Source organism: Sturnus vulgaris, chromosome 6, assembly GCF_052056855.1.
Source record: "Sturnus vulgaris isolate bStuVul1 chromosome 6, bStuVul1.hap1, whole genome shotgun sequence".
In the NCBI taxonomy this organism is placed as follows: Eukaryota; Metazoa; Chordata; class Aves; order Passeriformes; family Sturnidae; genus Sturnus; species Sturnus vulgaris.
In genome coordinates, this window is record NC_142248.1 from 25,836,037 (window position 1) to 25,862,518 (window position 26,482).

The following is a 26,482-nucleotide window of genomic DNA, read 5'->3' on the forward strand; positions in this document are numbered from 1 at the left end:
TCCCGCCTCAGTGCTGCCGGCTGGGCCCGTGCCTGCTGCCCCGAAGACCAGAAAGGGGTTCCTGGGCCGTGGAGCGAGCTAGAGTCCTTCTCTTGGCATCACCTGGACCCTGCCCCCAGCACCCAGCCCTTCTCCCAGGGTCAGCAGAAGAGCAGCCCCTGAGCCAGAGGCTTTGTGCCTTCCCAACCCATGGCAGCCGCTCGCAGCACTGTCTGTGCTGCCCAAGGAGCCAGCCAACCCGCTGGGCTGGCGTTACGGTGGAAAAGTGGGGCAGGGACAACTCCTGCGAGGCTATGGGCAAGGTGGGATGTGGGCAGAACCTCTCTGTGGAAGCACGTCCCGATCTTCATGCTCTGGGAGAGGTGGGGCCCCGGGGGCATGTGGCCCTTGGATCGGTGGTGTCCAAAAACAGCAGGCAACAGTGCAGCTGGAGGGAGGCGTCTGGAAACACCGGGCACAGCCTTCCTTTATCTGCATGGGAGAGCACTGCAAGCTCGAAGGATAGTGGCTCACCCAAGACATGGAGTGTGGAACAGGTTGACAGGAAAGCCAGTCTGGGGCAGCTGGGGATGCTGGATGCCCCGTGATCCATTTTATGCAGCTTTGAGGAGATGTAAGGGTGAAGTGCTCACTGTTCGCTTATGCTTTGCTTGGGGAAGAGGAATTAAGAGTTCTTTGATGGAGCAGACAAAGAATGTAACAAGATCTAGTGGCTCCAAGATGATATCAGGCAAATTTTCACTTGGAGTAAGATGCAAATTCTGACTGTTGACATTAACTATCCATAGAATATTATTCTGTAGATTGGGATGGATGTTTCTAGACCTTCTCAGGCACTTCTGAAATTAATTTTGGATCCTTTTCCCCACTTGGATCTCCTCTACCCTGCTGCCAGGTTGGAGGTCACACTAAATGCAGTCAAACCGATTGCTTTGGACTCCAGTAATCCATCTGCTACAGTGCCCCATGATGAGTTATTAGTTAAGATGGAGATAAGTACAGAAATTATAAGAAATTACAATAGTTTCCCAGAGGCTGGTCCTGGGCCCAGGTTTTATTAATGATCTTGGCACACCAAAATGGATGTGCTGATGCAATTGGCTTCTTATCCAAAACTGGAGGCATTGTTGATACAGGGGAGGACTGGGATATCCTATGGGAGGGTGTAGGCAATTGTGAAGGCTAATACAGGAGAAATGAGATGAAATACAATAGTACAAAATGCAAGGTTATGTTGCTAATGGCTTTTCTGTTACAAGCTGACAGTGGGAGTTTACTGCTTGGTAGTAATAGTGGAGAAGGGTGTAGGTGTCCTGCTGGTTTCAGTATCAGGCCACTCTCTGCTTCAAGTGTTGCTCTGTGGATTGAAAAGAGGTGAGGAAGCCCTGTGGTCTGACAGACACTGGAAGCAATTCTGGTGGCTGTGAGCAGCAGTCATTAACAGGTTGTACATCTTGTACATGCTGGAATCCAGCTATGCTAAGGGAGAGCCTGACAGGGCTACTGAACATGTGAGTATCATAGGAAATATTTCACACTTGGCAACTCTGGCTGGGGTTTGACAGTCTGAGCTGGGGCTGATGCAACATGAACAGCATCTGTTCTCATGGAGATCAAAACAGGCAAATGTATGGGCCTTTGCTGCCTGTCAAGGTCCATTCCATCTTCCAGAGGGAGGAACATCTTGTTTGAAGCTTTGCAATTGTTAGGGGATTTTGTTCTGGAGCTTACAGAAATAAAAATATTTGCCATTGTTTCTCTCCTCCAAAAACCCTTAGAGATGGGGTAGATACTTGAAAGGTGTGTGGAGGAAAAAAACCTGCGGAAAAATTAAACTGAGATGCTTGGATCTGCCATCATGCTGCTAGTGTGGAGCAGGATGCAGCAGCATTCTTTGCTGAGTGCTTCGCTTCTCAGTGGAAGCTTAATGTTTTAATGAATTGGCCCATATCAAAATCAGGAGTCTGGCTGGCTGCCTGATGCAAAGATTGGGTGAGGAAGGAAGCACAGTGCTGTGTCACTTGTTGCTACTGGAACTGTCCTGCATCCCATAAATCCTACTTCTGTCAAAAAGCTGCTTTAGAAAAGCTTTGGCCATTCTGAATAAGGTGGTCATTGTGCTACCATGTAGGCTTTCCACCATAGCTGTAGCTTTAACTACATGTGTCTGCCCTTGCTTTAAAGGGGGTCTAGGACCAGAATCATATGGGACGGCTCAAGTGTGATTGCTTTCCCAGACTTTCTCATGGATAGGAGGACCAGACACAAGCTCTACTCATATGTCTGCCAGTCAAGGAGAAATCAACGGCAAACAGCACTAATGGGGGACTCTGTTAGTCCTATTCTATGTGCTCAGGTCTGTGTTGAAACCAGATGGAGAGAGTCCATGCTTAGATGTGAGAACTTGTCTGTGAAAGGAATGCTTGTGTAGTTCTTACTTACTGTTCGGCTGAGAGGGGGTGGCAGCAGTGTGATTTACGGTGAGGGCAAAACCAAACAAGTAAGGCAGACTGAGAGCTGAGAATACACCTGAAACTGTACACTGAGAAAGAGAAACCCTGGCACCACAGACCTGAACTGGACAGAAAGCAAGCATTGAAAACAGCTTTGGACAACCACAGCAGCACCAGACATTTGTCCTGGTACCTGGCTCCTTCTTGGTTGGTTGAGTAGAGCCAATCTAGCCCTGGGGTCAAATGCTGCCTGTGGTGTCACCAGTAAGACAGAGGAGAATTAAACTGTTAAGAAAATGTAACCTCAATGTTTAAGGCAAGCAAAATCCACTTTAGCCACAACATGAAGTGATGGATGAAAACTTTTTTCCTCCTGTTGCCCTCCCCAAGCAGGCAAAGCTTTCAGGGGTAGGTGACAAACCCCATTCCAATAAGTGGAGTCCAGAGGGACTCGAGGTAGGACATATTTTAGGTTTCATTCTTTCTACACATCTGCTCTTCTCTCTCACTGAGAATCTCTGAAGTCAGGAGTCAAAATTCCGAGGCAAGGCTCAGTTCCCCAAGTCCTTACATGTTTTACTTCCTGCACATGGACTTCACCCTCCCTCAAGGTCTCATGGCCTGAGACTTCTCTCCCTGGGGTAGGCAGCAAGCAGCACAGAGTGAAGCAGCACAGAGTGTCTTGGGGGCAGATGGGAAGTACAGGTGTACTGTCTAGGATGGGAACCCAGGCGAATTGTGAGGAGAAGCTTGAAGGGGGAGGGCAGTTCCAAACAAGTGAATCCACTGGTCATGCTGCTTCATGATCTGTCTGTCCAGGATGGTATCCTGTATGGCTCTACCCTGGCTCTGGGAGAATCACCCTGCCAGCTACCTGTGTGGGAGCACAGCTGGCAATGTACTCCTACATTGGATTCCTGCCCCAAGAATGCCTTCCTGATTTGCAGAGATTGCTCTGGATGTTATCATACTCCTCTTAGGATGCTCTTTTTCTGATCAAGAAGGTCAGCTGTAAGTGTATTGTAAGTCCAGAGCTATAGACCCCTCTGTCTCCTGGAATCTGTGTCGCTGTGTTGTTGCAGCAGTTGTTTGGAGGAGTTGGGGAGAATTGGGAAATGCAGGGCCATGTTCCCATGGCCCTGAGGTAAAGTATGGGGCTACGTGCAAACTGCCCTCTCTACCACATGAATGTTTGAGTCTGTAATGAAGAGAGAAGAACAAAGTATATGGAAGATTATAACTTCATAAAGCCCAGTGAGCCTGGCTTCAAAAAAGGAAAATCATGTCTCACTTACTGAATTCTTTGAACATGTCAAGGTTTGTAAAGGGAGATCATATCTTTTATTAGGCCAATTGATACAGCTGGAAAAAACACACAATCTTTCAGGCACAGAAACCCTTATTTTATGTTTTTTTTTCCAGCTATATCAGTTGGTCTAATAAAAAGTTATTACCTCTGCCTACAAATCTTATTTACTTAATCCTTAGATCATCACAGCACAACTACTTGAACATGTCAGTAGAAATGGAAAAAAAGGAGAATTATTTGATACAATTTATTTAGATGACTTCAAGTTCCTCAGCCAAACCATGAGCTTCTATAAAAGCTAAGCAGGTATGGAGAGAAATCTGGTGCTTTTAGTAAAAGGTATTCCTGGGAGGCTTAAAAGTTTCAGAGTCAATTTTCATCATGGGAAAGTGTTAGCAGTGTAGTTTGTGGTGTGGTACAGCTTTTTGTTGTAGCGCAGATGAAATTATTTAGGCTAATGAGGATGGGTGAAAAATGTGAGGAATGTGAGATAGCAGAAAAAAATATAGGCAAAGGGACAAAGTACTGGAAAACTGAATGTTTGTTAAACATGTGGAGCTAAAACCAGATCTATTTACAATTAATCTATACATCTGTCCAGACAAGAAACAGACTGGGGTCGTTTTATACAGCTCAGTGGACATCTCTGCACAACTCACGGTTGAGAAGCATGTGTATAATGATCATTGTGCTTACATTTGATCCTTGGCACTGCCTCCACCTTGGGCTCTGGGGACCGCCTGCCCCATCTGGAAAGCTGTGTTAGAGAGCCAGGGAGAATTGGGAAGAGCATCAGAAGCCATCAGGAGACTTTGGCAAAAGCCTCTGTCAAGAGACGGATCTTTAAGGCTACGATTCTCGGCCCTCGGGGGAACTTAAAAAGCGTCTTCGGCAAAAAGTTGGAGAAAGCAGAGCGTCAGACTGTTTCTGGCCGGCCACACAAGTGGAATTAGAACGGGCTAACAGAGCACCCGCATGAGGTGTTGTAGAACTGGTGTCCCCCTTAGTCAGGCCAAGGCTTCGAGGCTGCTGCGGGGGTGGATGTTTCTGTGGCTGCCAGGCGCCGGGTGCTCGGCCCGGCGGCCGGGGGCGGCTGTCCGGGCGGTGCGGGGCTGCCGGCCGAGCCCGGCGGGGCCGTGCCCGCCGTTGCCGGGGCGGCGGGGCGGGCTGTCCACCGGAAGCACCGGCGGCCGCGGCGGCGGATGGAGCCTGAGCCGGAGCGAGCGGAGGCGCCGCGGAGGGGCGGCGTCGCCGGGGTGAGCGGGCCCGGGGCCGGCCCGGCCTCTCCGAGCGGGGAACTCCGGGGCCTTGGACCGCGGTCCGGTCGCGGCCAAGAGCGGGCGCGGGGTCGGCGGCCTGGCTGCCGTGGGGCGCCGTGCAGCAGAAGGGCCGAGCCGAGCCGAGCCGAGCGGCCGCCGGTGGGGCCGAGCAGCGCGGCCGGGGCGGGCCGGGAGGCGGCCGCGGGGCTCACACCTGCGGCAAGGGATGCCTCTGCACTGTGAGGGCACCGCGCCTCGCTGCGGGGCGGGGCGCCACGGCAGGGCCCTGCCTTGCGCTCTGCTCCCTGCAATGAAACGGCTTTTGTCGGTAACTGGGTGTCCTCTGCTCCTTCGTGTTTCCCCCTGTACTACAGGTACTAAAGATGGGCCGTCGAGCCCGCCAAGACCTCTTTGCAGATGAAAATCTCAGCAGGAAGAATTCCCCGTCTGCTTCTCTTGGAGAGGTGGGTGTCCTGTCAGGAGGACTTGTCCGTTGTCCTTCTGTTGTCTCCAGCGGAGAATTACTAATTTCTTCTGAGAGTCCTTCCTGCATGGTGTGCTTCGCCCTTTGAATTTTATCCTTAGATTTGAGACTCATGTGAGTGACCTGTCCCTTTCCTGGTGTTGCCCTTTGTATAATAGTTTCCACATAGGATCCTACCTAGGGCTGTGGTTTCTCACATGTCAGGTATGGAGAGTAGTGTCATACAGGACTTGGCCCCTCTCCCTCCTGTGCATATGTATCTTCCTGATATTTTCATTTCTAGAATTAAAATATGAGCAGGCCCATCATTTTGTGGCCAGTTTTGCCACCATCTATGGTAGCAAGACAGATAAACAGATGCCTTACTTTTGTGCTTTGCTTTGCTAGATCCAGAGTACATCTGACATGGTCTCTATCAAGTTTGTGTAGTGATGCTCTTTTTCATTTTCTCTGTGCACAGCTTCAAAGGTCATGCTAGGAGCCAGCTTTGCAGCATCTGAGAGTTTTCCTTGTGGGTAATAATGTGCAAACTCAGCTCCTACTTGTCTTTGGATGAAAATTTTGGTTCAGAGGTTGTTTTATCAGTATATCTTCAAATGGTAAAAAGGGGTCAGGAACCCCTCTTTCTCAGGAGAGTGAGGCAACATCCTCAAGTATCCAGAAATAGAGCTGAACTGTTTTAATTAATTTTTTTGCTTAGTGTTGCAGAATGCTGAAATTCTTCCTGAAGCTTGCTGTTGCATGTTAGCATGGCTTCTCCACAGGCATCTCCTGCTAGAAGGAGCATCTCTCAAGAAATGACATAACAGTTTTGCTCTCTGACACATACCAGATGGACAAAAGTGTCATTTTGCTCCCACCCAGTGATATTTGTTTCAATGAGGTGATACTTAGCTTTTGCAATGCCAGCCAATGATCTCCAGCATACCATATTCTTGGCTTCTTAAACTGGAAACCCATTTTGCCCTGCTGGCCACCCTGGCACCAACTCTGCTTCAAGCTACTCTGCTCAGAGCCCTGGGATCTTCTGTCTTGGAGTGACTACTCCCTGATTCCCTGTGCAATGACAAAACTTTCCTATTACACTGAGTAGCTGTGTCCCAGACATCTGTGCCAAAATGGTTGTGGGGGGATCTTGCCTTTGAGACCCTGTGATGGTGATGCTGTTGAAAATAGCACTGTTACAGCTTAGTTTGCAATAACACCTCCTACAGCAGGCTTTTTTTTTTTTTTCTGGAGAAAGTATACTTTTTTTCTTTTGATAGGCAAAATGGAGAATCATCTTCCACCTAGGGGTTCTCCCCTTGGATATGCTGTAGGCATTCAGGATGGATTTTGTGACGGAATGTGCAGAAAATGCAATTTAAGAAATAGAAGTAACTGTCAACCTTATAGGTAAAGAAAGTCTTAAAGAAACCAGCTGGTGGTTTAAGGGGGTGTAATCATTAGCTGGCCTCCACATTAGTGTGGCTCACTGTCAGATTGTTCTCTTGCTGGAACTGGCCATCCTAGTTCATGGGGCAATTCCCTGGTTTTAAAGAGACCAGGGCATTATGCAGAGGTACAGCTGATGGACTGTAACTTACTGCAGTTTGCTTGTGCTTACTGCTCACATCACAGCCATTTCAATAGCTGGGAAGAGATCATAGGGACTCCAGGTCTTGGGCAACCGTGGAGAAGACTAAGAAATATTTACAGTATTCTGTTAGAAACCAGTGAGCTTTTCACAAGCAGAAGGGTAAGAACTTCCACGCCTTACAACATTCAAATGTGTTAGTACTGGATCTTAACCACCAGGAAGAATCATTTGTGTCAATAGTCTCCCTTCAGACAGGTCTTAGTTGCTAAATGTTTGTGTTAATTGAAAACCTTGGAGCTACTGGGACAAAGATAAAATCCACTGTAAATAATCCTCAGCCTTTTCCTTTGCTCCAAAATTGGAGGCTTTTTATACGTGAGCATATTTGTTACCAAAGTGAGTATTTAACAGACCTGATATTGTTTTATATTGTTTTTTCCTTCACGCTAGGTTGGCAATTGCCTTTTACTCTTCTGGTAGCTTTGCCTTGGCTTACTGTTAAGTGGTGGGCTGGATGGATGTCTCATTCAGCCATCTAGTCATCTTGAAACTTTTATAAGAAATCTTCCCAAAAGAAATGCAAGATTAACTAAACAGTCCTTTTTTTTTTTTTTTTCCTGGAACTGGCAGTAGTGGAGAGGGACCAATGTAATTAATTTCAGCATAGAAGGTTTTATTCTTATTACGGATTTTGAAGACAAAGGGGTTTGTCTTAAACCTTTGCCATATTCACACCCTCATATGCAGTTTCACATTCAGGTTGGTGATTTTGCCTTCAGAGGTTCCTCAGAGTTTTAAAACTGGTTTGATGCACTTTGACTCTTTTTTCAATTTTTTTTAAAATTGCATGCCAATCCACCCAGTTTCCACCCATATCAAATTTCTGGTATGAACGAATTTGTATTATTGTTCGGGTCTTTTCATGACACTGAGAAGCATCCAGGAAGTGTTTTCCAGTCAGAGCAGCTTGCTTGAAGCAGGCAAAAACTACCTGCCTATCCATGTTTCAACATCTGGGCTTATTACAAGGAAATTCACTTAGAGGGTGAACAATTATTGTAATTAAAAAGATCTTTGTTTTGAATTCAATAGGCAAATCATCTGACTTGGAGCATAGATCTTATCAGGTTACTGCTGATCTCTGCTTGGCCTGGGATTTCTGTTCTAAAAGAGACTCCAAACTGTGTGTTGCTCTGTACAACAAATGTGTTGTTAAAACCCCCTTCCCCAGGGCATAGTTGCAGTGTCTTGTGCCTTGTAGCCTAATATACTTTGCTCAAGCTCTATGAAAGGCATTACGATATCTTAGTATTTTTTCAGCTCCTGTTGTGTGTATGTATCTCCCACAAGAATATTCTTAACTACAGCAGCAAATCTGTAATTCCTCTGCCCAAATCTCTACTTCATAACTCCCATTCTATGTGGAAGTACCTGCATTATCTTCGAAAGTAGACCTCCTCAAGGGGCTCATGAAAGGTCACAAAGCTCACACTTTGCCCATGTAACATGCAGAGCATTCCTGCTTTTTCAGAGGTACAAGTACTAACTAATAACACTGCAGCTATGTGTTATTTTACCAGACAAGATGGAACATGATTATTTGCTGTAATTGGTGCCGTTGGCACCCTCCTGCAGCAAAGGCTGTATGTGTTCCTGGCCTTCAGAGCTCCTTGGCAATTCGGCACACATTTCTTGGGCACCCAGGGGAATATGCTGTAAGTGGGAATTCCTAGAGATAAATCTGCTTGCTGCATGCCAGAACTCCGCATTTCAAACATTCATTTTCAGAGGGGTAATGTATCTCTTTTTCCATTGAGAGGCCTTTCCCATCCCCTGGCTTGATGTGGTACATTTACTCATCTTGATGCTATCAAGTTTCTGACAGAATGGGAGAAACTCAAGCTAGTCATGTTATTTGTATAATGGGAGGGACAGATCATATAATGAGATCTGTTGAAGATCTTTGCTATCCCATCCTAACAGGACTTCTGGACCCTTTTACAGGATAAAAGTCAAACCTTTTTCCTGGCTCTAACACCACTGCACCCAACAGCCTGAATGCTGGCTTGATGACATTCATCAGAAGAAGCTGTTTGGCCAGGTTTGGAACTCTTGATGAGATTGGTTTGGAAGGCTGAGTGGAAAAGCCTTTTTAAAAAAAATATCAGCAGATTTTTCCTTTCCTGTTTCTTCTATCAACAAGAGTGAACTATTTGCTGTTCTGTAAAAAAATCTGTATGCAAAAATGTTTTAATGTTATTCTTCTTCCATGGTCTCTTTTCTCTTTATCCTACAGTGAAGTGATTCCCTTGGGACCTTGTTCAAGAGTTCCCTGGTTTCTGCCTCTTACAGTCTCAGTACGATTTTGTCAGCATGTCTCTGGCAGCACTCTGTAGATCCTTTGAGTGGAAACTGCTTTACTAGGCAATGGTCAGCTTAAAGGATGAAGGTTTTCCCTATTTTGAGAATATTTCCACACAGGTAGGACAAAATGACTTTATATCAGGGTTTTCCCAAAAATCAAGTTCCTTGCTGGTTCTCTCTGCCACATTTCACCACAGCCTATGTTCTTCTCTTGTTGTCCTAGCTGGTATTTGTAAGCTTCCTTATGTAGCTGTGGTCCTTGGGTGGTAGTTAAAAAGCATTTCTTGCTGTAAAAAATACCTTATTCAGCATAGATCCAGGTAGACAGACAAAAACTTGGGCCACCTCTGCTGCATGTTGGAAGGATGTTCCCACAGGTGAATTTTGCAAAGCAGCTATCTGGACTTCCACCAGCCAGTTTACAAACACTCTTGGCAGTGATTTCTTAAGGCTGGCATCCAGGCATCGTTTTAATGGGACTCCATTACCTAACCCAAATGAGTAAAGCATAATAATAATAAAGAATTGCTGAGGGTGAAACCCATGTGGAAGATTGCTCCAAGAAGTGGTTAATTAAATGCTTTTCCAACATGTGTTGCCCAGCTGGACTTTCTTCCATGTTAGTGCAAGTCTTGTACCACTTGGGCTCTGTACATCCAGAGAAGCTTAGGTCATGTTGGACCTCACAGAAGCTTTTCTACTTTTGGCTGTGGGAACAAGCAGGCCCTTGGCTGACAGATACATGCTTCCAACAGATTTTTACCAGTTGGGCAAATCTGATTTCATTTGTGCTGCTCACTGGTAAGGCGACTTTTGTACCCCAGCTGCCCTAACCTGCACGTAGCCCTCCTCTGCTCTTGTCATAGTAAGATCATAAGACCAGATGACTGCAAAGACACAAACTCAGATATCAAACCACTTCCATCAGAGATATATGCAATTTGTAATCACATGGCTTCCATGTTCCACAGGAGAGATGATTTAATCCAGAAGAAAAATCAGGTGGGTTAGTGGAGTGTTTCCAGCCATCCTGTTCATACTCCTGGTATAGGTTCACAGATCAGTCTAGGATACTCTAGATTCTCCTCCTGAATGGTTCTGAACACTGTGATTTCTAGAATAGCATAGAGATTATCGGGTTCTTAATTACCTCCTGGCATTTGGTGCCTAACAGCACTGGTTGTTGCAAGTGCTGGTGCTGAAAGTCTGCTCATCTAAAAGGTTCTCAACGAGTTTGCAACTTTCACAGTGATTAACAGGCTGATTTTCTTGAGTTACTTTGCCCCACAACCAGACTGCTCACTTGTAGTGTTAGCTAAAGATCATCTGCTGAAGCTAATGCTGATGTCAGCTGTGCTTATCTTACATTAACTGCTACAGCTTGTGCTCTCAGGGGAGAATCTGAGGCTGCCTTGAGAAACAGTAGCTTCTGAAAAAAGGGCTGTAGCCTGCTACAGTGTATAACCCCCTAGTATGACTGGTCCAGCATCAATTCTGGTCTCTGGCATGGCTGCAGTGACTCTCCATATGAGTCTTTTTAGAATCCTACATACCTGAATAATTTGAGTTTTATCATACTATAGAGAGAATGAACTAAGTGTGTTCTCTTCTTGTCAAGTTTGTTGTTTTGTTTTGTTTTTTTCCTTTCAGTTGGCATCTGCATAAATGACTGGATATAAAATGTTGTAATGGTGGGATCAACTCTGTGCTTTGTTCAAGTGAATAAGGTTGCAAAATGTGTGCTGCAGGACAGCCAGAAATGTCAATCTTCAGGGTGTTTTGTGCAGGCTTCTGTAGTGCTCCCTTTTAACTTCTTTCTCTCTTTTTCCCTCCTGATCCTTCTAGGATGATGACTCTCAGGAAAAGGTTGACCATGTAAGACTAGAGGCTTTCTAGGTAGATGCTGACTCCTCTGAAGGGGGCTAGTAGGATTAACGTACTATGTGTCTGGAGACTACCTTAAGAGGGTACTCTAGTACTGGAGAATAGTATAAAGTTTGCTTTGGATGCAATGCCTTTCCTGCATCCTCTGTTTCTGTTGCTGACAGATTTTAAATTGTCTTTGAAACAGCTGCTCTTATCAGCTGCTGCATCTTGTTTTGAGGTCACAGATGTATATGTGGCCACTGAAAAGATGCTCTATTTTAATTTAAAAGTCAGGACAGCAATTAGCTAAGAGAGTACAAAACCTGACTGAACCTAGATTGCTGTCCAGTATGGTTAGTTTGCTCTTATAATATGAAAACATGTCTTCAGGGATGATGAAGGCTTGCTGGTGCCCAGAGGAGAAGGCCAGGCAGTAGTAACAAGGACATGTATCTTTCTATTTTCTGTTGAGTCTTTTCTTTTTTTTTGGACCAGAACTGAATGCCAGAATCTGTAGTTAATAATGTCATAGTGCTTCTTACCAGGCTCCAATTGCACACAGAGAAGGAATACACATATCCTTTCTTACCCTGCACCAAAGCTAAAATATGCCTTAGCATTAATTCAGCATTAGAAGCCAGGATGATGCCGTTCAGAACAGCCTGAGAAGTTCTACCTGTTTTTGTTGAAGTCTTTGGGCTAATTCCCTTGCACTCTTCCTAACCATGGAATTGGCATTGCCCAATTTTTCCTGTCTAGAGTTGCTTTCTGTTAGATAATTAAAACACCCTCTCCTGTGCTCTTAATTCCTTCTGCTGAAGGACCACTCCAGTACTGGTAGCACAGTAGATTCATCTGTGAAATTTAAAGCCCAGAAAAGAAACCCTTATCACCCATCTCATTAATTCTGGCCTCAGAAGGGTATTACCAGGAATCAAAACTATTCAGATTCTCTCAGTTTTCTCTTGGTAGTGCAAGAGATTATATTGTAGAAAAGATCCACTGGGTTTGTTTGGCAGTGATGGATGGTTCAGGACTATGCCCAGAGCACTTTTCCATTTATCAGACAAAGAGACCTCCCACTGATGGGTATAGTTTTGGGGACTGGTTGCCTAATAGAAATTTTTACTGATAATTGATGTAATCTTCCCCCCACCCCCACCTCGCTGGAACCAGTCCTTACAGTCATTTCACTGGAACTAATTCCACCTCCATACTCCATACAGTGCCCTAAATCATTGATTCCCAAGGTCTGCTGTTGAGTGCTGACTGGTCACATGCCACAGACGCCTTCTTGCTTCTGGCTGCTAAATTTCATTAAAATAACTTTACTGATGCGACTCTTCCACATGAGCAATTGTTGCTTCAGGGATGTTATGCAATGGTGCCTGGCAAGGAATTTTTACTTAGTATGAGGGGATCTCTGCTTTGAAAACCCTCTTGTTTGGGTAATTCCCGTGTCCTTTATTCAAGCTTATGCTCTTAAGCATGACGGTCACAATTTATAGTATTTTTCCATTTGTAAAAGTCTGTACATGGTATAAAATGGTTAACTGAGTGTTCAGAAATCTGACTGATCAGTAAGCTGCTTGTAACTTATACTACTGTATGCTTACAAACTTCTGTTAATTGTATCATAAGTCACTTCCAAATCAACTGTTAGTGGAACTTTATGTTATAAACTGTGATTCAAATCTTGTTGCAGTATATCCCTCCCTTAGTCATTGCCTGGCCAATGTGAAATACTTGGCTTCTTGAATCATTTTTCCGAAGTTGGCCCCTTCGTCCCCCTGATGGCTCATATAACCCTTCTCTGAACTCCCTTTGGGCTTTGCTGAGTGTTACAATCTGAACTCTTCCTGGATTTGGTCCCTTTCCTCTTGCTATGCTGAAGATAACTTTGTTGCTGCATGAATACTGACAAAGCCCCATCTGGGTTGTCGATGTGAACGTACCTGCTGAAGTCCTGCCCTCCAGCCATCTGCCTGCTCTGAAACTTGTTTTGCATCCTTTGGCAAACCACTCATCTTGCATCTGAATTTTTGCCAGATGAATCACTCATTTGGCTGCACCTTCCAAGACTGCCTGGGATATTTAGCCAAAGGCTGTAAGACTAATCAATGGTATAATAAAGGGTGTATCCTAATATTTCAGTTAATTTGCAGAGGCAGAATAAGCAGAATATGAATGTGGATGTGAGCCAAGATTTTGCTGGGTTCTTTTAGTGACTTTGCCATAGATTTGCTTTGGGGCCTTGGAGAAGTCCTTCCACTAGTTTTCTTTAGTAGTCCCTATCTGAAAGGGAAGCTAGAGCTTTATGGAGAAGCACTGTGAGTATTCCCTAAATAGACCCACAGGGGGATTTAGATGCCTTATCCTCGTAAGAAAATCCATATCCTGCACTGGGTGCCTGTGTAGTATGGATATAATCTCAGGATGGGCTGGTGGATCTTTTGGGATGGTAAAGAGTGGCTGGGAATGGCAGTGTTTCTGAAACCCTGTCCTATGGAGCTCTGGCCCCATTCTGTGAGCTCTGGAAGTGCATGTCCTTGCATTACTAGTGAGAGACCCTGATCCCCACCCTGTGTTTTCTAGCCTTCAGAAGTGGAGCAGGGCTTTTCCTTGCCTTCAGGGACCTCCAGGTCCTGAATAAGCAGATGTTCATTTCAGTGTTGGAACCTCATGCTGTAAATGTAGAGATTAAACTGGCCATCTCCTTTCTAAGCTGGAAAACACTGATTTTATTGTCCTCTTACTTCTCTGAGAAAGATGTAGCAAGTAATGATCCCTACCTCCATAGGGAATATTATATATAATGACAAGCCTATGAGCTGTTCTGAGTCTGAGAAGGCTCTCAGTCCTCTGCTTTGCAAATGGAACCAAAAGAATTTTGGTACCATAGGGAAAGACTTTCTAACTGAAGGTAACAACATTTGAGTGGGAAGACATCAGTTCCAATGATCAGTTGGGATCTCATCCTCTAGTTGTGCTTTGATAGACATGCCATAGGTAGTCTCAAGGTCCTTCATGGACTAAAAACAGGGACAACACTTGATTTCTGACCCTTATATGGGTGGATGCTGGCCTCTGTGGCTCTGTATCACTCCGTGTTTGAGCGACAACATGCTTTAAGGCAACAAATGGAAACAGGATTTGAAGACCTTTCCAGAGGGGGCATCAAAGTCCTTTTGTAGTTCTATTGCTAGTGCTTCTAAAACATTTGGGTTGAAAAATAGGCTGTTGCTTTTTAGGTTAAGTCAGCATGTCAGGAACAATTGTTTTCATTGAATGTGTTTTGGAAGAACAATTATAAAAAAAAAGTAAGTACCTGAAATATAAAGCCAGTTGTGTTCTTACATTGCTAGGTCACCCAGTTGGGTGGGGTTGAGTGAGTGTATTTGCATTCTAAAATACAGTGCAGAATGATATGGAGATCCCCTGCTGAGAAACAACCTGCACTCTACCAGGGAAGTTACCAGCTTCATTACCAGAAGTACCTAAAACAAGACAATTTCCAGACTTGAGCTGACTCACATGGATCCTGCTTGCAGGTGTGTCTACACCACAGGTGTAGACATGGCCTGGGGCTTGATATGATCAGGCCTTTAATCAGAGCGGTATTTTCCTGACCCAGTTCTTACCCTTGCACAGTGCTTGGCATCCAGCTCCAAACTCTCATTCCATTGTCTGGTCTCATCTGGATCTGTGAAGCAGCCACCCCCTAAGTGTTCTCCCCTTCACTCTCTGAAACTTAGAAACATGCAAGTGAGGAACCCAGCAACACCTCAGTGTTGATTTTATTTGCGTAAAAACAATCACAACGGTTTGGGTACTGTCCTTCCACTCTGGTTTAGAGAGTTCATGACCTAAGAAGTCATAATTGTAATGCAGTCACTTACAGTCGTTTCTGTATCTGTATCTACAATTTGCACTGCAGTAGGATCTAGAGAGTGTTGGTGTATGGCTGGAACAAAAATTTCCTATTCCCAAAGACCTTAGTCTAACTGCAGTGTTTTTTCAAGCATCCTGTTCTGCCCTGTGATCTTCAGCTTGTAGAGGAGCCTTCACCAAGGGTAGCTGCATTTGTGTATGGCATGTTGCCACGGTTTTGCCTTCTTAGGCATGCAGTTGAGAGTCGAGTGGACTGGCATTAGATAGCTCTTGAAGCAATTGGCATTTCTGAGAATCTGGGAGGGTTCTCTGAGGCAGAATTTCCCGTAGCTATTGCACACTGTGAATGCCCTCCCATTTACGTGGTCATCCTGGGCTGAGCTGCATTTGTCCCTCCATGTCCCAGAGTTTCTGTCATCAGTTTTGATTCTTGCATTCTAGTAAATACCATCCACTGAAAGGATCCAGCATCCAAGGAAGTGCTGGCTTTTTTACCTGCTTCCATTTTACAGGGTTTGCATCGTTTTTTTTTCCCAGAGGTCTTCTGGTTGCTTGTAGAAATGCTGGACTCCCAGCCTGTTCCTGGGGACCTCTCATCTGGAAGTTGGCCAGATTCTCCAGGAGGAATCTCAAAAATGCAGCTGAACTTTTGTTCCCTAATTAGGCCAACTTCCCCAGTGTGAGCCCCAGCACTGCATGGCCTGGATCTCCCCAAGGCCTTGTGCAGCCTCTCTCCTGTGCACCCCGACTGGCTGACCAGCAGGGCAGTTATTTTCAGCTTTCTGAGCTTATCTCCTTGCCTTTTGATGACATCTGAAATAGCTTTTCTAGTCAGCCATGTTTCCCAGCCTTTCTAGTAGTATCCTGTCTGCTTGTCTACCTTAATGTGAATTAGGGACAATCTAATTGAAAATAATTTTATTAAAAGCTTTTCCTTTTCCACACACTTATTTCATACTTCGAGAGTTCCTGGACCCACCTCAAGGCAACAGAAGAACTGTAGGAGGTGGGAAGGTGGATGGGAAAATGTCTGATGCTATGTAGCATAAAGTGGTAGCAAACTGTTTGAGAAATGTTCATGCCTAGGAGGGCTGGAGGAGCACTTCCCTTTAAGTGGGTTGTGAGAGGATTCTACCTGGTGACCCCTTGTTCAGAGAATCAGATTGTTGTGTGCTGATTCACTGTTTTCCTGCAGGGGAGAACAGTAATTCCTCAGCCAGGTTAAGGTGCCAAATGCTGCAAAGGTGACAGCTTTCCTCACGAGTGCACATAGCTGACAAATAGCTGGCCACTGTTTTAGGAGAACAATTCTTGATAGCTAGTTAACAATATGAACTGCTCCTTTACCTGTGATAGATGGCAGAGAATATCTGAAGGCCCTCAAGAACTTCTGTCTCAATAACATTTTTCCTAGTAAAGGAACATCAGTGACTGTGAAAAGAAGGACAGTTTGTGGATGAAATACAAATCCAATGTTTTCTGCTCAGTATTTAACTGACATGCAGAAGTCCTTGGAGGGTATTCATTAAAATCATATGCGCTATTTGAACCATCTATGGACATGGTAAAGAGAGGCAGCAGAGATGGGTTGTTCTTTGCAAAAAGCCCAGGCTTGCATAGATCTTGGAATTGATGTGTTTTTGATATCATACATGCTTATATAATCAGTATAGATTATCGTATGTGGCTGTTTAGGAGCAGTGGGGCTATTTGACTTACAGCTCCTTAAATGGCGGCAATCAAAACAAATTCATCAGTCCTGATTGTGGTGATTTGCTTTTCTTCAGTCAAGGGAGCCTCTGGCATCTTGCTGGAGAAGAGAATCTTTGAGACTGCCTATACTTCTTTCTTTCCACTATGTGGTCAATACTTGATAAAAACAAGACACCTACATACTGTGTAAAATCTCACAGTGTTTGTATATAGGAAAAACATAGGTCCTACATATTTCAGAAGAAATATGACATGGTGGAAGTACTGTGTGTCCTCTGTTGCACACTGTCAATGTCATTTGAGTCCCTGCATCCCTGCACAGAGTGATTAGTGTTTCAAAGGAGTTGTCATGTTGATGAAGGTAAATTAATCCATATTTCCAGACCCACCTGAGAATCTGAGGGACTTAACATGCCCATAATCTGCCTCTGTTGTGGTAGGTCCTAAAAGAAACTTTGCTGGACTTTCAGGATTCAGAGATATACAGGGTAGTTGCTTCCAGGAGGGGAGCAGCATCCAACTGGCACCTTCAGAACTGTAGACGTGATCTGACAAGTAGCTTGGAAATTTCTGCTTTAATGCAGAAGCCAGATTAGAATTCTGCATCTGTCTGATAAGAAAGGACCTGAAAAACAATAAAGAAGAAGGTAGAGTTTCTACTTTAATGCAGGAGAGATGGAATTCAGGCCAGTTATTTTTCCAAGGGAGAGATAAAATACTGATTATGGATGGAGTATCAAAGTGTTGGTATGGAAGGTAGCCTGAGAAATACTGGAAAAATGCCATTACAAAAACGGTGAGTTGAATTTCTGAGAAAAAGCCCCAACAAAACAAAAAACTCAGACCATGGCAGTTTTCCTTGGAAAAGGGACAATCAGCAGAAACTCAAGTAGAGGAGATCTTCTGGACATAGATAACGAACAAAACTGAAGTGGAAAGCCAAATGCCAGCAATAAGTGATTAGTTGATGCTGTGCAAGAGACTGAGCAGCAAGGGCTGAGAGACAACACTGTTGTCAGAGCTGGTGGAATCTCAGTGTTTTGAGCACTAAACTGTTTGGATGTATAGCTTTGCATTTGGGAACATACATACAGATCTTGCCTAAGGTATAACAGTAGGTACCAACAACTTCTGTTCATTTAAACCCCCCAGTCTTTTTCACCAAAAAGGTATGGGAGCACATTTGCTGCATTACAGAAGAACAGTGTACTCTGTTTCTGCTCTGATCCCTCTGGGGTTGACATTTGTCCCACTTTCTGCCTCAAGCTCTTGCTTGCAGCTGCAAAGTCCCTACCTGTCACCATATTATTGCAAAGCACGACATTGCATTCTCAATTGTAAATTATGCTGAGGTTTTGGAACTGTGAAAGTATATGAAGGTAAGTTTATTTACTTGACAGAAGTGTATGTGGCATGTGACCTTATTGCAGCACTTTCCAGGCAGCTAACAAAGAAAAGCTATTTCTCCTCAGCTGACAGTTAACATTGCCTTTCCTGTTGCTAGTGCTTCTGTAGGCAATTTGGAAAGAATTACCTGATTTATTGCAAGAGGAATAAAAGACCTGTAGGTGTATGTGAGGTGTTTTTCAGGATCTGACAGACATTCAGGGTTGCCTGGTGTGTATGATCAATGGGAACACATAACATTGGCAAGACATTGGAATCAAATTTCTAGATGCCCTGGAGTCATGCCTTGTGCAAAGACTGGGTCAGACATTGTCATCACCCTCTGATCTGGTGTGCCCCACTTGAGTTATCTTTGATCTGAAGTTTTGATGATGAGTAAATTAAATTGCAGGTGCATTGAGATGCCCTGGAGATGCTGCATTTTCCCTCAGCCTTATAGCCCAGGTTCTTTGGTGTCATTTTTGTATCCCTGTGCACCTTTGTGAGGAGTTGTGAGGCCGTATGTTGGAAATATGTCTTGCTGGCTACCAGAGGAATAGTGTGAGGGGAAAGGGGGGTGTTTGCATGGGAAGCATCTGTGTGGGAAGGAGTGTGTTTTTGAGTTAGGGGTGTGTGTAATGGGAATAGGGATGTTTATGTGGGCATGCACGCCCATATGTGGTGTGTGTTCCCGCTTTTTCCTGGGCTCTGGGTGTGTTCAGATCTTCAAAATGCTCCTTTTTTGGCACTGTAGCCTCTTGTCTGGTTTGGCATCTTAAGAATCTGGGGGAATCATTTAAAGATCAGAAAACTCCATTCACTTGGGCCCCTGAAGGTTTCACATTCTGTGACATGGTCATTCCAGTCGACTGAGCTCTGTCCCCTACGGATGAGCCCATATAAGGAGGCTGTTTCCTGCGTTTCACGCTCCCTGCCTGTCCCTCTGCCCTCCTGTGCTCCCTTTGCCGAAGAAAGTTGGTATTTTGGGACTGCAGCTCCTGCCTCATTCCTGCTCCCTGTTTATTTTTGGAGGATGACTATTTTTGCTCCTATCAGGGAGCTATGCAGGGTCATACCCCCTCCCTGCAGCAGGCAGAGGCTGCCCCTGGCAGGGTCTCCTAATTTCCCACACTCACAAACAATGCTTCTACTTCAAGAAATAAACATGTGAGGCCCCTACCATCAGGGGTTAGCTCGACCTTGTACTCATCTGTGGCAAGAGCCAATTTGGCTTTGGCTCAGAGTTGACCCCACCACACATGCAAGGTTCTCTCTGAATTCAAAACTCCTCAGGAGTCATCCCACTCATTCACTTTCTTAATAAAAGTTGTGGAAGCCACCTTTGTCCCCATCATTCCTTTGCAGGTAGCATTTTTTCTCTGTTTTGGGACATCTTTTACCCAATCTTACCCAATCTTTCTCATGATGGTCCATTCACAGGTCCCTGTAATCCATCTTCCCTTCCTGGGCACCATCAGCTGGGAGCTATGTGAGCTGGGTTCGCTTTGCCTCTGTTTTCATCATTGCCTGCCATGCAGAACACTGAGACCAGTGCTGTACAAAGTGCTTCAGGCTGGGGGAACCAAGCCCAAAACTGTAAACAGCAATAGGCAGCTTCCAAATGGTGGGAATTCATGGCCTCATTTGAAATTCCCATCATAAGCCCGAAGCTGAATTCCCATTTTTCTCCTGCCATGTGGCAGAGTGCCACACAAGACAATACAGGAAAATAGCAGGGGATGTCTTTAAGCTCCAGATGATCTTCCCCTTTGGATTTCAGTGGTGGCAGTGATGGGATTCATCCCAACTAACTTTGGAAGAGCTTGAGTATGGATCACTGAACTTGGCATCTATCCTCCTATTCTAAGCAGTGGACAAAAGCAGACTTTTTAGGAACAATTCCTCATCTAAAACAAGATGTCTAAAACATGGTGTCTTGTACCCTAGGAAAAGCATAATGTGATCCCTCCCACTGATATGTGGGCAACAGTGATAAACAAGTTTCCAGTGAACCCTGTTTTGCCAGGAGAGGACATCCTCTGTGGATCAGTCAGCTACTGTATTGTGTGTCCTCAAAAAGTCAAAGGCACACTGACCTGAAACTTGTCAACATACTGATTAGGGTGATGCATCTTTTGTTTACAGACAAGCTTAAAAACCTGTCCTGTAGTTTATGTCTTCCTTTTATTTTATGATGAAAGAGCATTTTAAACACTATCTCTCCATTATTTGGTGAAGTGTTACATTAGTGTGTGTAGACCTGGTGTCTCAATTGGCTTGACTTTGCCTTGACCAGAGCTGTCTGTAACATGTCTCTTCTCTTTATTAAAGGTTCCACCACCTAAGCCCCCACGCCGGCAAGGAGGCTGGGCAGATGATCCTGTACTGGCACCTACCAAGTGAGTCCTCACCTCTTCCCTTATTAAGAGGCATTTAGGTATGGAATAAAGGAACATCACTAGTTGGACCTTGCTGTCACAGACATTGGAACAGTTTTCCTGGGTCTTTTAGATGATCACTCTTTCCAATGTCAATGTAATTTGTTCAAGCCATTTGAAGTATTGCTCTTGCTTGGTTCTGTTGGCTAATTGACTGGGTGAGGATTAGAACTGTGTCCATATCCCTGTTTGCCCAAGGCAGTGCATTCCTTACCTGGTACAGTGCCTGAAAGGAATCAAGAGCATAATAAGCATGTTAAATGCAGGAGCTGGGATGGGGTATTTGACTGGTTCCGTCCTTTCCAGGAGAGTGACACATGACAGCACCACACTGACAAGAGTGCAATGAACACATCAGGATTTAGTGATCAGCCTTGACAGTAAAGGTGAAATTTGTCAATGTTTATGTGTGTATAAGGTTATGGTATAATGGAGATGGATGGAGATGGTCAGCGAGAAGAGATGGGAGGAAAAAGTATACAAATTGTAGAATGTGTGTTGAGAAGCTTGATGCTTACATGAAGGACATGTAAGACAAAGGAAGTATCTGGACATGGTAATAGAATAGGTGTGAAAACAAAAGGATAGTTCAGACTAGGAGGAGATTGCTTGCTTTCAAGTAGTTGTGGTTTTCCAAGCTGGGAAGTTATGCTGATATTCTGTTTTGTATTCACAGAGCTGAAGGGCTCAGCTGTGGAGTGGTGTGAGATTGCTTGTGTAGTTAAAAGCCTATAATAAAAGTCTGTATGTCTTAATATATGCTTTGGAGGCACTGTGATTTATGAAAAGTTATGTATTTTTTTTCTGAAATTGAGAATGGGTGAGGACATCCAGAAACCTGTTATACAGTATGTATTTCTTGGGAGCAGAGAAAGGTCGTCTGTATTCTGGAGTAGCCTTTCCAAAAACCAGTGCTTTTCTGGGAAAAATATCACTCTATTTGTCTCTGAAAAATAAATAGTTTGGAAATCTGAAGACTAGAATAAAGCAAGGGAATAAAGATCTCAGCCTGAACTCCTGTTGCTCTCCAGTTTAACCCTGATAATGGTTATTTTTCATAGGGTGGCTGCAGCTAGAAGTTGCCATTGTAAAGATGCGTCCACCTCAGGCTAGTAAAAAAGTGCCACCAATGATACTGGATCTTTGTAGGACTAAGCAGAAGCTTTATGGAAATGTGATAGCAGACAAGGAGGTTCAATTTTCTTGTTTAGGAAAAATAAGTTATGTAATTATTGGTTTGGTGAAGGACTGGATATGCAGGGCTGTGCCTAATGTGCCCTGAAGGACAGTGAACAGGTTCCTAATGTAACAACTCTGTGCTGTTTTACCATGTTTTCCATTGTTTGACATTAGCTTTATCCTATAGATTTGCAGCAATAGCTGTTGGTGGTGCTCCCCCAGCATCTCAACTGCATGGCTTACAAGACATTGTAGGTGTCTGGAGTAAAGGCTTCTATGATCCTGGATGTAGTTCAGCTGCAGTAGCAGAACAGACACAGGGTTGCAGACCTTTCTGCCTCTGAGAATCTGCACACTGGGACATGAGACCAAGATGTGTCCCTTGCTTAATCATGCATGTGATATGTCATATCTGACAGTGTTCATTTGTAATAAGGGTTTTTATTGAATAAATTTTATGAGGAAGTTTGTTCTGACTTTCGCCAGTCATATGAGGTACAAGGGTTTTGTACAACTAAGTCCCGTCTTTCCTGTTTATTCTCCCCAAGCTGATCTTTCTTCTCTCCCTTAAAAAAGTCTGAGATGCTGGCCTGTAGGGCTTGCTTTGTGACATATCCCAGGGTAAAGCCTTCATGTGAAAAGTCTGAGTCATTGGCTGATGTCATACCAATATTGCTGTAGCTTTGTTGTTTCTGTTTTCTCAGGCTCTATCTCCCCACAGCTTTTCAACCAATTTGACTCAGTTTGGAAGCCCATCAAGTTAACTTGCTCCAAGTTCACTAGTGTAGATGTAGTTAGAATAACATGCTTCTGTTGATATATCTGATTCAGGTTTAAGCCCTTTTTTGCCAGTGTAACTTGAACCTACACTTGGGAATTGTTCTGTTAGAAGTAATTTGATTTTCAGAACTGACAATGTTAAAATCTGATTTTTTTTCCCTTTCACTTAAAATGGAAGGATGAGCACAGTGGCTACAGTTAGATTTTCTGTGTTGTGTAAATATATTGTGGCTCAGGTGGGATACTGCAGTCACTTGTGCAACGATCTTGTAGCTACTTATGTTACTCTTTCACCATTTGAAGTCTTAGCTTTTAGTTCTGTTTTTGACAGATTCAGTTGGTTACAACTGTGTATATGTTGCTTTTCCTGCAGGGATACTTTTCTACTATATTTCTAGCTCAGAGTCTTATCAGTATGAAATGATCACTTAAATTGTTCTTTTTATTTCCATTTGGCACGTGTTAGAGTAGAATTTAGTTTGTAACCTGTTTTTCTACCTTTGTTCTCTCTTTTAGTCCCTTACCTGCCCAGCTCATGTCATGCTTTTGTAAACTTACAAATATTCTCACCATTTTGCTGATTATTTGCATCAGATTGCTGCTCTCCCAGACTGTTGCAAGATAGGAAGAGAAGGAGGACTCTTAAAATTTTCCAACCTAAATTATTTTTAAAATTAATTAGTACAGATGGTGTGTGAGAGACAGCATTTTATCAGGAATTCCTATGGCGTTTGCAAGTATCAGATATTTAAATTGCTGAGAACTATCAAAATGATCTGTTTTACTAGTTTTCAAAAGCCAAACATGGGAAGATTACTTTGGACTCCCAGCACTCTTATACAAGAATTTCATTACTAGGAGTCCCATTTTGTAAATCTGGGTAATGATGAGGATCACTGGTGTCTGAGCAAACCCCCAGGCTGGTCCTTTGTAAACAGCAACCAAATGGTTCAAAGTAGTGTCAGAAAATTCATTTTTCCTTACTACCAGGGCCATCTGTACCTGAATCTGCTGTATCTAGTTAAACCTGTACTCAGAAGAATCATTCTCTGTGAGAAGAGGTGATGTCGTTGCTGCTCCAGCAACATTCTAGCCCCAGTATTAACAGAAAGGGGACCAGCCAAGAACCTGGGCAGCCACCTGGGGCCTAGTAGCCTGCTGAGATAAATAACTGTAATTACAGCTGGGTTTTCCTACAGAAGCAGCTCTCTAACCACTGGATGGAGCCCAAGTGCCATTGTGAAAGCTGTGCTGATGTCCCTAATGACATCAGTGCTGACACTCGTGACAGGCAAAGCAGAGCTTTACTGTCAGGTTATCTCAGTCATCAAAAGGAAGAAACACAAAGTGCCTGCCAGTGGGGAAAGGAAAATGGAACTCAGTTTTACATACTGGTGAGGATTTGATAAAGGAGGGGTGCTTCCATTATTTATTTAATTCCAATTTTTTTTGATCTAGTCTCTCTGACTTCCCTCATATAATTTCTTCCAGTTTCCTCTCTAGCAGTATCTTCATTTCTTTGCTTCTTGGGTCTTTTTCAATTTACTAAGCTGCTTAATCCCTTTGGCCTTGCAATAAGCCCCATAAAATTCCTACAGCTCTCTGGGCAGCAGCTAGGGTTGTTGAGGAATAAATACAGCTTGTTTCAGGTAGCCCTGCAAGTAAACATAAGTGCTTCTTTCAGTAGGAAGTCCCTTCCAGTGCCTGCACATGTACCTCATTTCTTCTACATGGATGATAGCAGTTCAGCAACAGGTGCTTCAGCTACAACTGAAATTTCCCCTTTCTGATTGATAGGCCACACAAAGTTGGAAAATGACCATGCTGAAGTATTTTGGAACAGAAGTGGTACAGTGGTATAGTGTCCAGGAATGCATTTGTCAAGAAGGTGAATATTAAGTGCCTGTAGGAAGAAAGAGGATGCAGTTGTGGTGACCTTTAGAGCAGGGTAACCTAGCCCATGTAGATATCATTTAAGGCTCTGAAGGATGGGCAGTGGTGAGATTGCACCCTGGAGCTGGAGGAAAGTTATTTAAGAGATTAAGAGGTTTTATGATACAAGGTCTCTAGAGATAAGTAAAGTTAAAAACCTCCTGTTTAAAAAATATGGGCTTAAACTATCCTGTATTCTCTCTATAAGAAATGACCCCTGAGAGTGCCTGGTTTTAGAACCTCTAGCAATCTCGTCTTGCAGTAAGTAGTAAAGTGCTCGTGATTCTCTGACTGGAACAGTGGGGGAAAGCTTGTGTCACTGCTCCTGTTTTCTACTCTCAATCCAGCAGTGTTGAGGTGAGTCTCAGTCTGGACTTCTCTGTGACACTGCCATGTTAGGAGTGGAGCCAGACTCCTGGCTGCATGGGAGACATCAGCCTCTCTCTGCAGCTTGCAGCCATCTGTGGATGTCCTCAGTGAAGTGAGGAGTATAGGCAGAGAGGATCAAGGCTGCCAAGTGAGGAGGCATAGCTTAGAAGGAGAAGAAAGAAAAGGAAGTCTGTTCAAGTTTTGTCTTGAAGTGTCTGTTTTTGGGTTTGTCCCTGCATTGATCTGCAAGGGAATGAGGCAAGTAATGGCCCCTTGGGGACCTTCAGGACTTTCCTCTCAATGTCAGCCGTCATTTTCAATCACCCTCTCCCTCCCAGCCATTAATTTTGGCCCAGGATCATGGGGACTTGTCCATCTATCACTCCTAATTGACACTAAATGATCTGTCAGTTTATTGATGAACGGCAGGAGTGGAATTGTCACAATATATTTTACTTTCTAACAACTCCTCCTGACAATTTTACCTTGTCCATCTCACTCTCCTCACATAAATCTCCATTGGCCTCTCATTCCTTCTCTTGGGCTGATCTGGTGCCAGCCACTTCCATGCCATTGGCACGCATCAAGGACATCAAGATGGCGGTAAGCTGCAGTGTGCAGGCCCAGGGTGGGTTTTTTCCTCTCTCTCCCTGCCCCCTCTTCTTTTTATTTTTTCTTCTTTTTATTTTTTTTTTTTTTTTTTTTTTAATAGGCTGGATGCTCCAGGAATGCTAACTAGCTCCTGTCCTCTTGTCCCTTCATGTCATTGCTGGGGTGAGCTCTCCTTGGTGTTTCTGTTTAGACTCAGTAAAGATAACTGGCAGAAAAAGAAAAGTCCCTAAAAGACAGAAGAGTCACCTGAGAATCTCTCAGTGCCCTGGCTGTCACAGGGGATTTTTATTCCTTTTAAACCTGCTTAGTGTTACTTGCAAGAGTTTCCTGCAAGATTTGTGTCCACTTATGTCTTTGCAGTGCTCAGAGGAGCCTGGAAAAAGAGTTTTGCTTCTTATTTTTCCTTTTTTCCCCTTTTATTATTTTCAAGGGTTTTTTTTTACCATTTTTTCTTTTTCCTTTCCCCCCCCCTCTTATTTTTAACTTATGTCTGTTTATTTTTTTCTGAGTTAGTGATGTTTTCTTTGACTTCTTTTTCTGGAAAGGTACTGTGCAATGGACGGTCTAGTAGGATTGCAGCCTCTTGCACCCCTAGAAATGAAGCTTGCATGACAAAAACAGAAGTGGGGCATTTTGAGTAACGGTCCATGTAAACTGTTGAAGTGGCAGAGTATTCTCAGGGTGAAGTCGCTTTGACTTTTTTTTTGTTATGATTGAGGACAAGGCATTTTCCTTCCTTATTTCTCTCCATCTCCAAGAAATTTCCCAGCAAATTTAGGGGATGCTATTATTGCTGTCCCAAATACTTCTATTTTAAAATAGCAAAACCTTCTTGAAGAGCACATGCAACTCCCAACCCTTTTGTATC

General features: G+C 44.0%; 1 protein-coding gene across 1 annotated transcript in view; it reads left to right on the forward strand.

The window, feature by feature from the left end:
• The first annotated feature begins 4,927 nt into the window (after positions 1 to 4,927).
• The window catches only part of IFT43 (intraflagellar transport 43), a 42,985-nt gene continuing 21,430 nt past the window's right edge, over positions 4,928 to 26,482 (forward strand). Inside the window, exons 1-3 of the mRNA XM_014890024.2 lie at positions 4,928 to 5,018; positions 5,396 to 5,485; positions 20,636 to 20,703. Of these exons, the coding sequence (XP_014745510.2) occupies positions 4,965 to 5,018; positions 5,396 to 5,485; positions 20,636 to 20,703 (212 nt within the window). The 5' untranslated portion in view covers positions 4,928 to 4,964. The remainder of the gene's footprint in view (positions 5,019 to 5,395; positions 5,486 to 20,635; positions 20,704 to 26,482) is intronic.